General features: G+C 56.7%; 4 protein-coding genes across 4 annotated transcripts; 1 reads left to right on the top strand and 3 right to left on the bottom strand.

The window, feature by feature from the left end:
* Positions 1-62: 62 nt before the first annotated feature.
* F5144DRAFT_525163 (uncharacterized protein) lies at positions 63-1,005 on the bottom strand (the record flags this gene model as incomplete). The annotated part of the gene is made up of 1 exon (XM_066786797.1): positions 63-1,005. The coding sequence occupies exon 1, from the start codon at positions 912-914 to the stop codon at positions 63-65; it is 852 nt and encodes a 283-aa protein (XP_066649613.1). The 5' UTR covers positions 915-1,005.
* Positions 1,006-7,673: 6,668 nt separating this feature from the next.
* F5144DRAFT_559120 (uncharacterized protein) lies at positions 7,674-10,168 on the top strand. Its single transcript, XM_066788124.1, has 4 exons — positions 7,674-8,154; positions 8,264-8,830; positions 8,949-9,083; positions 9,174-10,168. Exons 1-4 carry the CDS (start codon positions 8,098-8,100, stop codon positions 9,948-9,950), a joined length of 1,536 nt encoding a protein of 511 aa, XP_066649614.1. The 5' UTR covers positions 7,674-8,097; the 3' UTR covers positions 9,951-10,168.
* Positions 10,169-10,387: 219 nt separating this feature from the next.
* F5144DRAFT_589563 (uncharacterized protein) lies at positions 10,388-11,473 on the bottom strand (the record flags this gene model as incomplete). Its single annotated transcript, XM_066790054.1, has 5 exons — positions 10,388-10,545; positions 10,622-10,662; positions 10,800-10,923; positions 10,991-11,004; positions 11,313-11,473. The coding sequence occupies 5 exons, from the start codon at positions 11,471-11,473 to the stop codon at positions 10,388-10,390; spliced, it is 498 nt and encodes a 165-aa protein (XP_066649615.1).
* A 711-nt stretch (positions 11,474-12,184) lies between these two features.
* F5144DRAFT_639165 (uncharacterized protein) lies at positions 12,185-13,575 on the bottom strand (the record flags this gene model as incomplete). Its single annotated transcript, XM_066792706.1, has 6 exons — positions 12,185-12,240; positions 12,287-12,338; positions 12,409-12,617; positions 12,699-12,811; positions 12,910-13,129; positions 13,164-13,575. The coding sequence occupies 6 exons, from the start codon at positions 13,573-13,575 to the stop codon at positions 12,185-12,187; spliced, it is 1,062 nt and encodes a 353-aa protein (XP_066649616.1).
* Between the last annotated feature and the right edge of the window lie 128 nt (positions 13,576-13,703).

Below are 13,703 nucleotides of genomic sequence, written 5' to 3' on the forward strand. Positions count from 1 at the left end.
TAGGTACCTAGTTATCTCTTTTCGCTCTCCAATCCCGTCAATACAACATTGGAAAACACCTCCTACTCCCGGGAGTCGTGCTCCACGTCGTTAATAAGCTGACTCCATTGTTGAACCTGCTCCATAATAGTCTCCATCAGCTGCGCCAAATCGTTGGCTTGCTGCGTCATCCTCCTGAATCCACGCAAATTGACGGGACCCCGCCGAATGTCAAGAGGGCCAGGAATGTTGATATCTTCGGGTTGCAGGTGGATCCAGAAGTCTGTGATATGCTTGCGTAGCATCTCCCCCATCTTCGGAAGCGAATCAATCGCCTTTTCCAAGACTAGAAGCACATGATTCTTGCACCTGTAACACCCCATCCACTCCGGGGACTTGCTCCAGTTCTCCAGCTCAAACGACACCTTCGACGCCATACACTCCAACGTCCAGATCCTTACCCCTAACTTGTCCATATCATTCACCACTGTTGACTCTAGCTTGTGAAGAATCTGCCTGATCCGTGTCGCGGCCACCCAATGGCGCCGCAACTCGGCCGGCCCGGGCCCGTTGGCCTCCCAGTCGTTCAGGTCCGCATCGAGACGGGCTAGCACGGACACTGAACCCCCCATCCCGCCCGTCACGCCCGGCTCCTTCTCCTCCCAATCGCCAAGCTGCTCCATGATCTTGGCCAATTCGAGGGCATGGTCCCGTACCACAAGCGGGGTATTCAACGCCAAGCAGCCGATCTCCCAAGGCAAGGCGCCCAAGGCCCGCGCCGTCTGGTGCATGTGATAGCCCGCGGTGATCAGGTCCCGTGTCGCTTGGGATTCCGGCCCCTCCAACCAAGCGTCGGCGGGTTCGTCCCAGGGAACGACTGGGATCCAGGACTGCACGGTGCGCGAGAGCGCGGGAATGCAAGCCACGTCCTCCATCTCGTGGAAGGTTTCCGGGAGGATGACGGTGAGCGGAAGTTTTTGCGAGTCTGCCTGGGAGCAGGATGCGCAATCATACTTCCTTACGGTGGTACGTAATCTGCGAGGATCTTGCTTGCGCTGATTGCTTGATCCTTTAACTCGTTGACCTTTGGCCCGGGTGAGCTCGCCTAGGTACTCCTTGATATGGCGCTCAAGGTCGAGCGTTTCGAACGGGTCGCGCAGTTTTTCCATGCTACATTTGATGGAATGAACCACGAGCTCGGAATAGGATGGGTTGATACTTAGCTCAGACATGTTTGCAGGTGCAAACGCTGCGGAGGGCTGTGAAGTTGGGGGTTGCGTAAAGGTGGTACTGTCAGCCTCAAACTACTTCTTCGAAGTTGTTGTTGAGGCTGGAGCACTAGATTGCTTGGTGATGGATTCAGTTGAGAGTCGAGTTGGACGCGGTATTAATACACGGCATGGAATCGCCATAAAATGACTTGTATTCACTGTCATTGTGGCTTCGGGAACACATGATCAGCCGAAAAAGCCTTGATGGTTCTAGTAGCATGGCCTGTGAACAATACGAATAAACTGTATTACTCCACTACCTGCAACCAACAAAGACATTGAACATTGCAAGGCAATGAGCCCCGAAGAACTATCTTACCTAAGGTTCCTAGCCAGTGAGGAGAGGTCAAGAGCATTCGGATAGGCACATAAACCTCAACAGACAATTTATTATTATTATTATTCATACTCCGCTATGCCCTAGGGCGTGCCGGACCCTCTGCTATTTAGTGTACAGGAAAACCGTGCCCTCCCGGGCCGGGTGAAAAACCCCTACCAACAATCAAGGAACGATGCGTTCTGGTGAGTCTACGTATACAAAGAGAGGAGGCCTCCTGGCCTCCGAACGGGGGCGCTTCAGGCCGCCGTTTCCAGCTCGAGCCTCCTGGCCAAGCTGTACATCGGCAGCCTCCCCGAGTCCATCAGCCAGTCGAGGATCCTCCTCGCAAGCCGTGCAGTCGTGGGATTGATACCGTGTAGAACTGAGTAAAAGTCCCGTCGTGTCCGAATTCCAGTTCTCTCCCATCTTCGAGTCAACGGTGGGGCCAAACACCACACTACCAGGTGTTCGGCAGTCTCTCGTCCCTCGCCACATTCGCAGGCAGGCGTCAGAACCTCCGGGACTTCCCGTGTAAACAAGTAGTCCCGTAAGCCTATTGCTCCCGTCCGGATTTGAATGAGCAGTGAGCTTTTCGCCTTGCTGAGACCGTCATGCCTCCTTAGGGTTTCGTTCCGGAATAGCGTCTCCCGCTGATGGTCAAAGTCGTCCGCCGGCCTGGTGATTGCTCTGCCGTCCCGTTTCTTTAACCACCTCGCTCTCCAGGCCTCTTCTACTGCCTTGTCCGTGTCTATGGTTCCCCCCGTCCAGCGCATGATCGTGCTCGCGGCTCTCTCTACCGCCGTGGGCCCTTGAGGTCTCAAGGTTCGCGGTCGGCCCCTGTTGCCCCTCCTCGAGCTGAGTCTCTGCTGTATCTTGCGGCAGGCGGTAAGGATAACGCTCCCCGCCGTCTTTTTGCCGCCTTGGCCGTCGTCCAGATCGGGTTGTTGGAGTCGGTTTTCGAAATCTGCAAGCCGTTTGTTTAGGTATAAGTCCAACGGTGGTACCCACGTCTCTGTCTCGAGGTTACGGATGGGGGTAGACTTAAAGGCTCCCGCCACAATCCTCAGGCTCTTGTTCTGGGCCTTCCCGAGGGCCTTGGTGATGCCTTTCTTCACCGGTTCGCCTCCCACATCCGTGGGAATGTGGAACGACGATGCGCCATAGGCCAGCGCTGACCGGATGCACTTTGTGTACACTTCTCGCGCTTTGGCTAGACCCAGTCCCCACGTCGATGCCGCTAGCCTCGACAGGGCATAGCTCTGGGTCCTCAGCTTCTTCTCCACCGCCGCAAGGTGGGCTTTCCAGTTGAGCTTCCGGTCCAGCCAGACTCCCAGGAACCTGGCAGACTCCTTCGGTCTGACGGGGCTGGTGCCTCCCCCTGGGTTAGTGAGTTCCAGCTGGTTTGTCCACTGCCGTCGTCCCTTGTTGAAATGGATCAGTTCGCTCTTTTCCGGGGCAAACTTCATCCCCCGACTGTCCGCCCATCGCATGCATGTTTCCCACGCCGCCTCCAGTTGCCGGACGTTGGCCTCGGGGTTTCGACCAAACACCAGGAGGTTGGTGTCATCCGCAAACCCCGTTATAGCCAAGTGAGGGTGCTCGTCTTTTAGCTGCTTGTATAATGAGGAAATATAGAGGATGAAGAGAACAGGGGAAAGGGGTGAGCCTTGGGGGACCCCTGCCCGAATTGCCGTCGGTGCCGCCGTCTTGCCGTCGAAAAGAAGGGTGGCCTCTCGACCAGTCAACCAGTCTCTCGTCCAGAGGACCAGCCACCTCGGGTAGCCCACTTCTCGCAAAGTTGCTAGCAGTCGGGTGTGGTTGACCGTGTCAAAGGCTCCTGAAATGTCCAGTTGCAATAGGGACGCCGCACCCTTCTGTCTCCACGCCTCCTGGACCTGGGCTACTACTAGCCGGACAGCCAGCTCTGTGGAGCGGTGTGCTCTGTTCCCCATTTGTTCATCTGGTAAGAGGCCGTTGACTTCTGCAGTTTGAGTGACCTTCCTGGCGACCACTGACTCTATTACCTTCCCTAGGGTTGGCAGCAGAGCAATGGGCCTGTATCCCCCCGGGGTCTGATACACCGGCGGAGCCTTTCCTGGTTTCGGTAGTACTACAGTCTTCGCCCTCTTGAAACGGTTCGGGAACCATCCTAGCTCCAGACACCTTGTCGCCAGAAGGGCCAGCACTTCAGCTAACGGTGCTCCGCACGCCTTCAGAAGGCCCATCGGGAGCAAATCCTCGCCTGGCGCCTTCCAGGGGCTTGCTCTTCCTATCGCTTCCGTGATCTCGGTCGGCGTCACTGCTTGTACAACGTCGAAGCCCGGGTTCCAGCTGCCCAAAAAGGCTGGGTCTTCCACGTCCGTCAGGTTGGCCGGTGGGTCCGGGAAGAACCTCTCGGCCAGCGCGCTGGCCTTCTGGTCGTGCGTTTTGGCCGTTACCTGTCCGGAAGAGTCCTTAAATTCCGGCAGCCTCGGTGGTTCTGGCGGCAAAAAGCTCCGCAGCCTAGCCCATCTTTCCAAGCTCCACATCTGATCGGGCTTCTTTGCCTCGCTTGCTTCCTGTAGGCTGTTTCTCCAAGCCCTCGTCCGTGCTTCGCGCGTTGTTCTGGCAAGGTCCTTGAGCCTTTCGCCGAGCTCCTCCCAACAGTACTCTGCCCTAGTCTCCTTCGCCAACCTCTCGGCTCTCCTGGCCTCCCGGGCGGCCTGCTGCACCTCCACAGTCCACCAGGGAGAGCTGTAGCCGCAGCTCGCCTTCTTCCGTGGAGTGCTTTCCCCCGCGACCCAGGTGAGCCACTCAACCAGGCTATCGAAAGCTTTGTCAAGACCCTCGACTGTCCGGGTCCTGGCCGGTAGTCCGTCCGGTCCCGGGTCCGTGAGCCCCATGGCCTTGCATAGCAACGCTGCTTCAGCCTTCACCCTCTCTCTGTCCATCTTGTTCCAGGCCCAGCCGTCCGGCTGGGTTGGCTTCAGCCCCAGCCTCCCCTCGATCTCGAGCACCTGTGGGTAGTGGTCTGACTTTCCGCGACACTCCTCCCCGTAGTATGTTGTCTGGAGGTTTCCCGAGGCCCAGAAGTGGTCTATAGTTGACGGACGGCCCCGCTGTCGCCCCTGAGGGGCTCGTGTTGTTGCTCCCCTTGGGGTCCTGATGGTGAGGTCCCACAGGAGACCCAGCTGCAGTAGGTCTTCAGACTCCCTGTCGTAGCGCCCGAAATCGTCCCACAGTGGGTGCTTCAAGTTGAAGTCACCTGCCAGAACCACCGGGTGGCTTGGCCTTGGCCGCCCTTGCAGGGCTCTCGGTACGTTCTCGCCGCCGGGAGGGTTGTATATGGACCAAAGCTCGAATCCGGGGTCTTCCCTTCCGAGGTCCGCCTCCGGGAACCACACGCGGCACCAATTCTCCGTGGCTTCGGAGTCCCACTGCCTGATTTCAAATCTTTTGCTTACATATATCGCTGCCCGCCCCTCGAGTTTGTGTACCAGGTGGTATCTGCTGCTCCGGGGGCAGTATGTAGACTCCGTCGCCTTATTAATCCACGGTTCTTGCACAGCCAAGAGGTCGTATTTGGCCTCTTCCAGCAACACTTCCAGTGTTTGCTTGATTCCTTCGGTGTTCCAGAGTAAAATTTTAATTTTCATCGCCTGCGACGGTGATCGAGTCCATCGTAGTGTCCCCCTCGGGGTCGCGTTGGTTCGGAGTAGCAGTGACCGCAGGGTTGGCGGCGACGGCAGGCGTTGGTCCGGTAGCCGGTTCGGGCGCCCGGGGCGGCGGAGCGACGGTGTAGACACCGTTGACTACCGGGTTTGCGAACTGCACCCTCGGAGCCTCGAAGTTGATCCTGGTCTGCTGGGGGTCTAAGAGAGCCTGACGTTGGGCCGCAGCCGCATTCGTCGGTCTTCCTCTCAACCTCTTCCTGCCTACCACCTGATAGCTGTCGTCGCCCCTCTCCTCGCCCTCGAAGTTAAACGCGGGAGCGCTCGTAGGGGCCGTGCTGGCAGAGTTCGCCGCTGCGGTCTCATAAGTCCGTGGCCGGTACTGGTAGGCCTCCTTGGCCTTGGCGAGGGTCCTCGACTTCTCCGGGCACTCTCCTGACCACGCCGGATGCCTTCCTCCGCAGGCCGGGCATCGGAGCGGAATTTCGTTTTTGTGAGTAGGGCACTGGTTCTCGCCGTCCCTGCCGCCCTCTCCATGGGCTTTCGTCCCGCAGCGCGGGCACAATGGGGTAGCCTTGCAATGATGTTGTGTGTGTCCCCACTTCCAGCACTTGTAGCACTGTGTTGGGCTGAGGGCAGCCCAGTAAGGCTCGCAGTCCAGTAGTTGAGCCTTCCAGATCACTCCCTCGTCGCACGCCTTGCGTGCTTCCTCCTGGGAGGTTAAAGCAACCAGCACTGTTGCCCGGGTCGCCTCCCTGTGTCTCGGCACTCTGAACTTCACTTTATCGACTGTGTGGAGGCCTGTTTGTTTCCCGAATTCCTCCTCGGTGACCCCCTGCAGGTCCTTCTTCCACACGCCCTTTAGCAGGACTGCAAAGGTTCTCTTGCTCTCCTCGGCCTGCTCTCCGAAAGCCTCCTTGATCCAGTTGGTGTTCATCGAGTGCCAATCTCTCGCGCCTGCGTTCTGGAATGTGACGATTGTATCGCCGCTGGGGAGCCTTCGGGCCGCAACTGCTCCCTTCTTGATAGACACCCGGTTGATGGCCTGGATGGTTTCTTGCGGGGTGCGTTTGGCGAGATCGGCCGGCATTCCTCTGCCTCTGACTAGAATCTCCTTGTTTATGCGGGTCGGCACTATCTTTGTCGGCGTGTTAGGCTGCGGCTGAGAGGGGGCAGCTCCATGAGCGGCCACTGCGGCCCAGGATCCTCTGTCCTGGGCTCCGGTTCCGTTGACGGCTGCCTTCATTTCCTCGGCCACCACCTTGCGGAGGTTGGCAAGCGAGATGTTTCCAGTCTGTGACTGAGACGCGTTGTGCACCTTCCGGACGGCTGCTAGCAGGTCCTGTCCCATGCCTCTGGCTGTCCCTTTCTTCTCGGGGTCTGCTAGTCCCACCAGCTCGTCAACCATCTTCTTGATAACCTCTATGTCGGAGGGTGGGGGTGAGAGGGGCGGGGTGGGGGGCAAGTGTCGGGACTGCTCTAGCCCACTTCTTCCCCTTTGGACTGGGGCAGTAGGGCCGGCCATCCCGCCTCCACTCAGGGGTTCAGGGGGGCGTGGTCGTCTGGGTAACTGTGGGTGGGTCGGGTAGCTCGTGGGTCCGTGCGTGGGCGATAGAGATTTCCAGGGCCACTGCGTGTCCCGGATCGCCCTTCTTTCCACGCCTACTGCGGCCGCGCTGCGGATTGCGCGTCGGTGCACGTGGTGTGGCTAGATAGGGCTTTGCGAGAGCTTTCGATCAACGCAAGCTTTGGGACTTTTGGGGCCGAAATTCAAGGACGTTCACTTTTTTACATGTCAACAGACAATTTACTACTAGCATCGAGTTCTGTCTAATATTACACACTGCATAGTTGCATTCGCCGCTTAATCGTGCACATGAGCGAACTCCCATTACATTTGGGGGATAGTATAGGTACCTAGTTTGGATAGGTAGGGCTCACGCATGCAATTGATGGACCTGTGAACCTCGGAAATGCAAGAACAATACATCTCCCCTGGCAGACACACCATTTGACATGCTGGATTTCAACATTTATTTTGTCCTGTTGATACAGGAAGATCGGCCCCGGCGCCGCTGGGTCAACCCAAGTGTCAAAATTGTATCATCCCCTGCGTACGCAGCGCAAGCGGTCTAGAACAAAGAGCGAATGCTATTGCACACGGAAAGAAGCAGTGAGGATTGCATGAGGATGAAGGATTTGCGGCGGTGATTAAGCACCAACCGACTATCAACTGCCGGGCGGCTGGATCGGTGCGGCCATGAATCCCTTAAGCACCCAACCGGTGGTGGAGATATTCATAGAACTAGGATTCATGAAGTTTTGGGTGCCCCTGACGACGATAAACAATCAACGGATGATGACTTGATCTATCTCGAGTCAATTCCCCCTAATCCTAGCCTCCGAGCCTCTAGGTATGTTCGTGCCCCTGATCCTCAATGCTCCAGCCACATTGGCTAATGCAACTGTAAGTTCGGCCCAAGTTGACTGGTTGGCTCTCGAATGATCGGCTGGGCAGCAAGATTGGCGGTGCATTCTTGGCGATGCCAGATTTGGCAGAGTGCCTGCTGGGGAGAAATTGAGGATTGCCTCCTGTCGCCACTTGCCCAGGCCAGGGGGCTGACTGAGCTTACTGTGGTGTATTACCAGTCGATTACATATCAGAAGCAGAGACGACGTCGCGCGCGCGACCCAGAAAACAAAAGACGATTCTCCAGGGCAACAACTCGCAGATCAAGAAAAAGGGTTATACCTACTTTGGACCCGCCTGTTCGGTACGAGAGTACTCTGTTTTACCTGTACGGTTCTTGCAAGGGGGGCTGCCGCATTCGAAACCCTACTTGGCCGTTTCCAGTAAAACCACGCGCCCGGCAACAGAATGGCTGGCGTACCAACCGGCCGAGGTTGCGATGCATGCCGCAAGCAAAAGAAAAAGGTACCAAACAGCCCCCGGGCCGCAGCCACCGTCTCCTCATCGGGATGGTAGTGCCGCGCGGGATGAGAAAAGCTAGTGAATGTGATGAATCCCGCTGACCTGGAACCAGTGTGATCTCGCCAAACCGGCCTGCTCAAGGTGCACGCGGCTGCGCATTCCCTGCGTCGGCTGCGGAGAGAAGCGATACAAGTTCAAGCATGCACATGCAGCAGCACCACCAGCAGCGGTTACACCACCAGCAGCCGTCCCGGCGCCGACACCCCCAAAACCGGCTTCCGGTTCAGGCGGTCCCAGCCCACCCGCAGCCGCGTCGGCCAATGCAGAGCCGCCCAGGAGGGGTCTCGTCGCCCTTCGAAGGCCCCCGAGCAACGGTCTCACACGCGGAACGGCGGCGTACATAGCCGTGCTGGGTGTGTCGGACCTGCGATACGACCTTGCCGGGTGTGGCGGTTTTCTCAAGGATCTTCCTCGGCGACTTGGCCGCAACAAGGCCCTGGACGCTTCCATCGGCGCGCTCACCGCGCTATTCCCTAGCCTGTACCGGGCAGAGACGTCGAGGGGCATGCTGTCGGCCTACGTCTATGCGCTCGAGTGCCTGAGGTATACCTTGGCCGACCGTGCCACGGCGCAGACGCCTGAGACGCTCTGTGCTATTTACATCATCACCATCTGCCAGGCAAGTGCAGTTTCCCCGTCCCCATGAACTGTTTCCGAGGATGCTTGCGCATGGCTGGTCGAGCGTTGTCGTTGCTTCGTTATCTGAGTCTTATCTAACTGAACTTCCCTCTGTCAAGGGCTGGATAGGGGGCACCGACGACCCCCCGGTGTCCCATTCCGAGGCGGTTATGCATATCCTCAACTGCATAGCCGTGAACGGTTGGCGCGGACGTTTTGAGAACCAGCTGTTCCTCACGCTTGCCGTGTCCGTGGTAAGCACACCTGCTCCCCCACCCCCTTACCCTCCCAAGTTCCCTGCCTAGTAGAACAACACCACCAACAATAACCCCCCCCACCCACAGATCCCCGAAAGCATCTACAACCCCAACATCCAACTCGGCCCCTGGTTCCGCCGCGTCATGGACAACTTCGCCCCGCACGGCACCACCTCCTCCAAGAACGGCGGTCCGGGCCCCGCCACCAGCATCACGACACTCGTCCGCCTCGTCGAGTTTGTGCGCGACCCCCACGGCGACGGCGGCGACATCGCCGACATCGTGCTCGGCTATGATGTGATGCTGCGCGAGACGGCGCAGGCGCGCGCGAATTTGGAGGGGATGTTTGGGATGAACGCGTCAAGTTCGGGGACGGGGACGGGGTCCGACGCCTCGTCCTCCTCGAGTGATGGGCTGTCTGTTCCGTCGAGCCCAGGGAATGGTGGAAGTGGTGGCGGTGGTGGTGGCCCAGACATGGAGCGGATCCAGCTGCTCTGCCAGGCGCAGTACGCGGTGCTGCTGGCGGCGACGATGCTGGTGAACAGCCTGCTGGGGGCGATGCTGGCGGACAGCGGGGAGCTGGCGGGGCAGGTGGCCGATTACCCGGACGAGCTGGTGGTTCTGAACGAGCAGACGGCCAAGTATAGGCCGGTGGGGGCGGGCTTCATGCCGACCTGTTTGCTGATGGCGTCCGCCGCGACGACAGACCCTGCGCAGTTGGGCAAGCTGAATGCGGCGCTGGCCGAGTTTGGGCCGTATCCCGGGCATGGGAAGTGGGCGTACTGGGCGGCGGAGATGAGGGGGTTGTTTCAGGGGCTGCGGTACAAGATGTCGTTGATATACCGTGAGACAGGGTTACCGTAGGAGAATCAATGGGTATCAGCGCTGAACAACTCTGGACTTTGCTGCTGGGCAGCAGGTCAGCCGTTTGGTTTACAATCCGCTGAAAGTTGGGCAGGGGTTTCCGGTCTTCGTGTCAGTGTAGGCAGCTAGTAATATGCATATGAATCTCGAGGTAAAGTGGTTATAAGATAGCAAACGATTAAATATCGCCAACATGTCGACATAAAAGCCAAGCCCCCCATTACTTGTGGCAGTGACAACAAATGAACGTCAGAATATCGGCGAAGTTATGTTTTTTTAATCGTCGGTCAGATCAACCTCCACACGACCGCTGTCAAACCGGCGCGTCTTGTAACGAGTGCGGGACTCGTTGTTGGCCGTAGCCCGTGCCTGGCGCTTGATTCGGCTGTCATTTTCGGTCTTCACTATGCTCGTGGCATCGTCGGAAGCTTTACGCTTCACTCTACGAAGAGAGCGCTGTTTTCAACCGTCAGCTTGTTCTTGACATTTGGCCCACGAATTGGAGCGCGGGTCGTGTTCACCTTAGCATCCCTTGTATTCTCAATCTCGTCCTTCGGTGAGGAATGAGGGATAATCCCTTCCTTGATGAGACCCTCTGTGCGGGTGATGGTCTTCGTTAGGCGGGTTGAACGGGTGAAACAACTACATGTATATCTTCAAGGGTTACTTACCCCTCGATCGATAACGAAACTCGAAAACGGCAAATGGCCGCCTATTGGGAGCGGTGAAATGGTGATTGTAGGTGTGAAACTTCCGGCGGGTCGGGTCGTCTGGTAAAGGAGTATAGCTAAAAATGAAACAATCAGCCTGGTCCCCGGCTGCTCGTAGGGCTGCATGGGGAGGGCATACGCTGTCTTGCAATCCACGGCGTTCCCCCTTTTCACTACTTTCTCGGCAACTATGGGGGCTCCGGTATGACCGCCGTTGCCGCTATGAGGGCGAATGTCGTGTTCGAAATGCTCGTCTGTCCCCGCTATATGAGAGAAAGTAACGTGGAGGATTCCACAGTTCTCCATGTCCTCGCCGTCTTTTTCTCGAACCTGCCTTTTCTCGACTGCATCGGCCCGCCGATGTGTAAGCTACGCGCGCAGACTCCCAAGGAGTGTCATGGATGGATGTATACCGGTCTTAAACTGGGAGAATGAAAACGAGCGTCGGTGGTACCCATCGGCTGGGTCACAAGAGTAACGAGTGGTTGTGACTAGTGCGCCGCGCTCCGGATCGTGTCTTGTCTCAAATTCCATCAACACCTTTGTGCCGTCGATCCAGTACCTGGCAAGGATGGATTGGCCTGGCTTTTGGACAGAAGGTGTCCCGAGATAATGAAAGCTAAAAGGCGCGCCGTGTTTTGCTTCGATGTACTTGATAATGTAAGGGGGCTCGGGACCGTGGTCAGGCGGAACATCGAATTCTTGGAGGCCCATGCCCTCCGCTTCGTTGTTGGGGTCGTCGTACTCGGTCGCTGGTTCTCCGTCCACGTTGATCCAGACCTCGAGGCCGGGGATCGAATTGAGGATGGCCATGGTGCCTCGGGCTGGTTGATGAATACCTCGTGGGAAACAGGCGAATCAGTGATGATATTACATCGATCTCGGTGGTGCGATGGTGTGGGAAAGGTACGAGTCGGCGGTGGGGTATAAGTGCCCTTCAAAAGCAGACCTACAGTGCGAATAGCATCGCACGAGTCAGGGGGAGGAGCACAACCAACGAGAAAACAACGACAATAAAGTGAAAACAATAACAAGAATAACAACTACGGATTTACCACCACCATCATCATTGCTCAATTCTTCAAGAAGTGCAAGCTTGAACAATGCCATTAGGGCTTCGTCACCCAACAACACATGAAGCAAGATCGGAATGGTAAGGCACCTACCAGGTAGGTACCTACTATCCGTTCTGCTCAAGGATAGGCCCAGGGCTTGTCTAGGAGCACCCATAATCCTCGGGGAGCCTTGCAAGGCGCGGCATATTATCGATGATCGAGGGGACTCCGAAGAGTGTATGTGGTAGTGGATTACATATAATAAGGCCGTGCGGGCAAATATCATTTGTCTTGACGAGAAATAGAACAGCTTCCAACTGTTCAATCCCCCGTCGTGACATCACCTAAATCCATAGGTAAGATATATTGGATTTCCTCGTCTACTTAGCTAGGTACAGAGGTATACAACTCTCGCCGCATCTAGGAAAGCCGCAAGCTCCCTAGCGACCACCCCACAAGCCATCAGTCATCAGTAAGGTCTGCGGCCTCTCGCCCGTCTCGCGTCCGTCTCCCATCCGACGCACCCTGTGCCGCCGTCTAAACTCAACACTTGGCATGGTCCCCGACCCACATTTCCCCGCCGTCCCGTATGTGTTCTGTAGGGTATTCTGGTGCGCAGAGTGCTATTTACCAACTCAAAGCGTCAGTCGTGTTATAGCTCAATATGTACCCTGCACTGCGAATGGTGCGCACCTTTGCCTCGGGCCGCGGTAGCCGTGGCTGAGAGCAAAGCTGTCCGACTTCTCTGTGGACGTAGTCCTCAGCCATGGAAGACTCCTCGATTTCATCCGCTGTGCGCGACCTGTGTCTAAAACGTTGGTTGTTCTCTTGCCCCTGCAACCTGGTCCAGGGTGGCAGAAGATTCCAGAGAGACACGCTCTCTCGCAAGACCTTCTGTTTATCTATTAGTGTTCTATAGCAACCGCATGCATGTGGGCTCGGTGGGCTGCATATATCACGGGGAGGAAGTTGTGAATACTGACGTCTCGTTCGATAGATGAACTCAAACACAGCAAAGGGGAGGTTTGCCGGGTCGTTGTGGTTCCATTCGCGGTATTTCTCAGGTTGTGGGGGATGTATCGGGTGGGAAGTTTCACTGGCAGTCGTCAGTCAGAGCTGTTCAGTTACTCGGCAATGGTCGGCAAGGCTCATCCATGGCATGCTGACCTTGATGCCTAGAGCGCCATCACTTACATTACCACGCAATCCAGCGATGAGCCCTCCAGGGCTTGCTCTGAAAATTTGGGGTCCCTGAGTTCCGGGGTTACGTCGTAGGTTCGAAACGAATCCGTCCAGCCGCTCTCATCCATGTTATAGACTTCAACAATCAACCTCCCATACTCTCTCACCAGCAGAGTTTGACGTCGAAGGTCTTCGTCCGAAATGTTTTCGTCGGCTCCCCGAGTGTCAGTGGCTAAGAATGGGTTCTGCGCGAGGTAATGACTTACTCAATTGAAGATCCTTGAACCGAAATCTGTGCTCCTGATACCCGCTCGTTGGGTTGCCAGAGATGAATCCAGAAATTCTCGACGTCCATTTGCCAGCTGGATATCCGGGATAATGCTGATCTTTACCCGTCTCTTTGCCGTCCATGTAGAGCTTGTAGCCCAAGTGGTGGCTTCGTCCTTGAAAGCTGGCTTCTTTGACAATCACAACTTCGAATGCTTCGCCCGGCACCCCCTCGATATACCGAACCACATGGGGCAGCGGGCCTTCATGATTAGGAGGAAGGTCGAAGTTCTCACCCTCCAATCTTGTCGAGTTGTCGCGTTCGCGAATGGGGTGGCGGAATTCCCAAGCCGCCTCACCTTCCACCTCGACGGTGACAGAAAGGCCAGGAAGGGAGGTAATGATTGCCATAGCAAATATCTGTTGGAGTTGGTCTTGTATTGGAGTGGAAAGGGCGGGACCTAGGAGAACCGATGTCTGCGGTCGAGTTTTGGATTCTCAGTGCCGGACAGCGGGAAAGCCAAGGTTGGTGATCAAAA

Source organism: Chaetomium tenue (assembly GCF_020726465.1).
Source record: "Chaetomium tenue strain MPI-SDFR-AT-0079 chromosome Unknown F5144scaffold_1, whole genome shotgun sequence".
In the NCBI taxonomy this organism is placed as follows: domain Eukaryota; kingdom Fungi; phylum Ascomycota; class Sordariomycetes; order Sordariales; family Chaetomiaceae; genus Chaetomium; species Chaetomium tenue.

Excerpts from the sequence above, each read along its gene's own strand:
- F5144DRAFT_559120 (XM_066788124.1), top strand. The coding sequence starts at position 8,098 with ATGGCTGGCGTACCAACCGGCCGAGGTTGCGATGCATGCCGCAAGCAA. Across the intron at positions 8,831-8,948 it reads ACATCATCACCATCTGCCAG|GGCTGGATAGGGGGCACCGA; the intron begins GCAAGTGCAGTT and ends CCCTCTGTCAAG. Across the intron at positions 9,084-9,173 it reads TCACGCTTGCCGTGTCCGTG|ATCCCCGAAAGCATCTACAA; the intron begins GTAAGCACACCT and ends CCCCACCCACAG.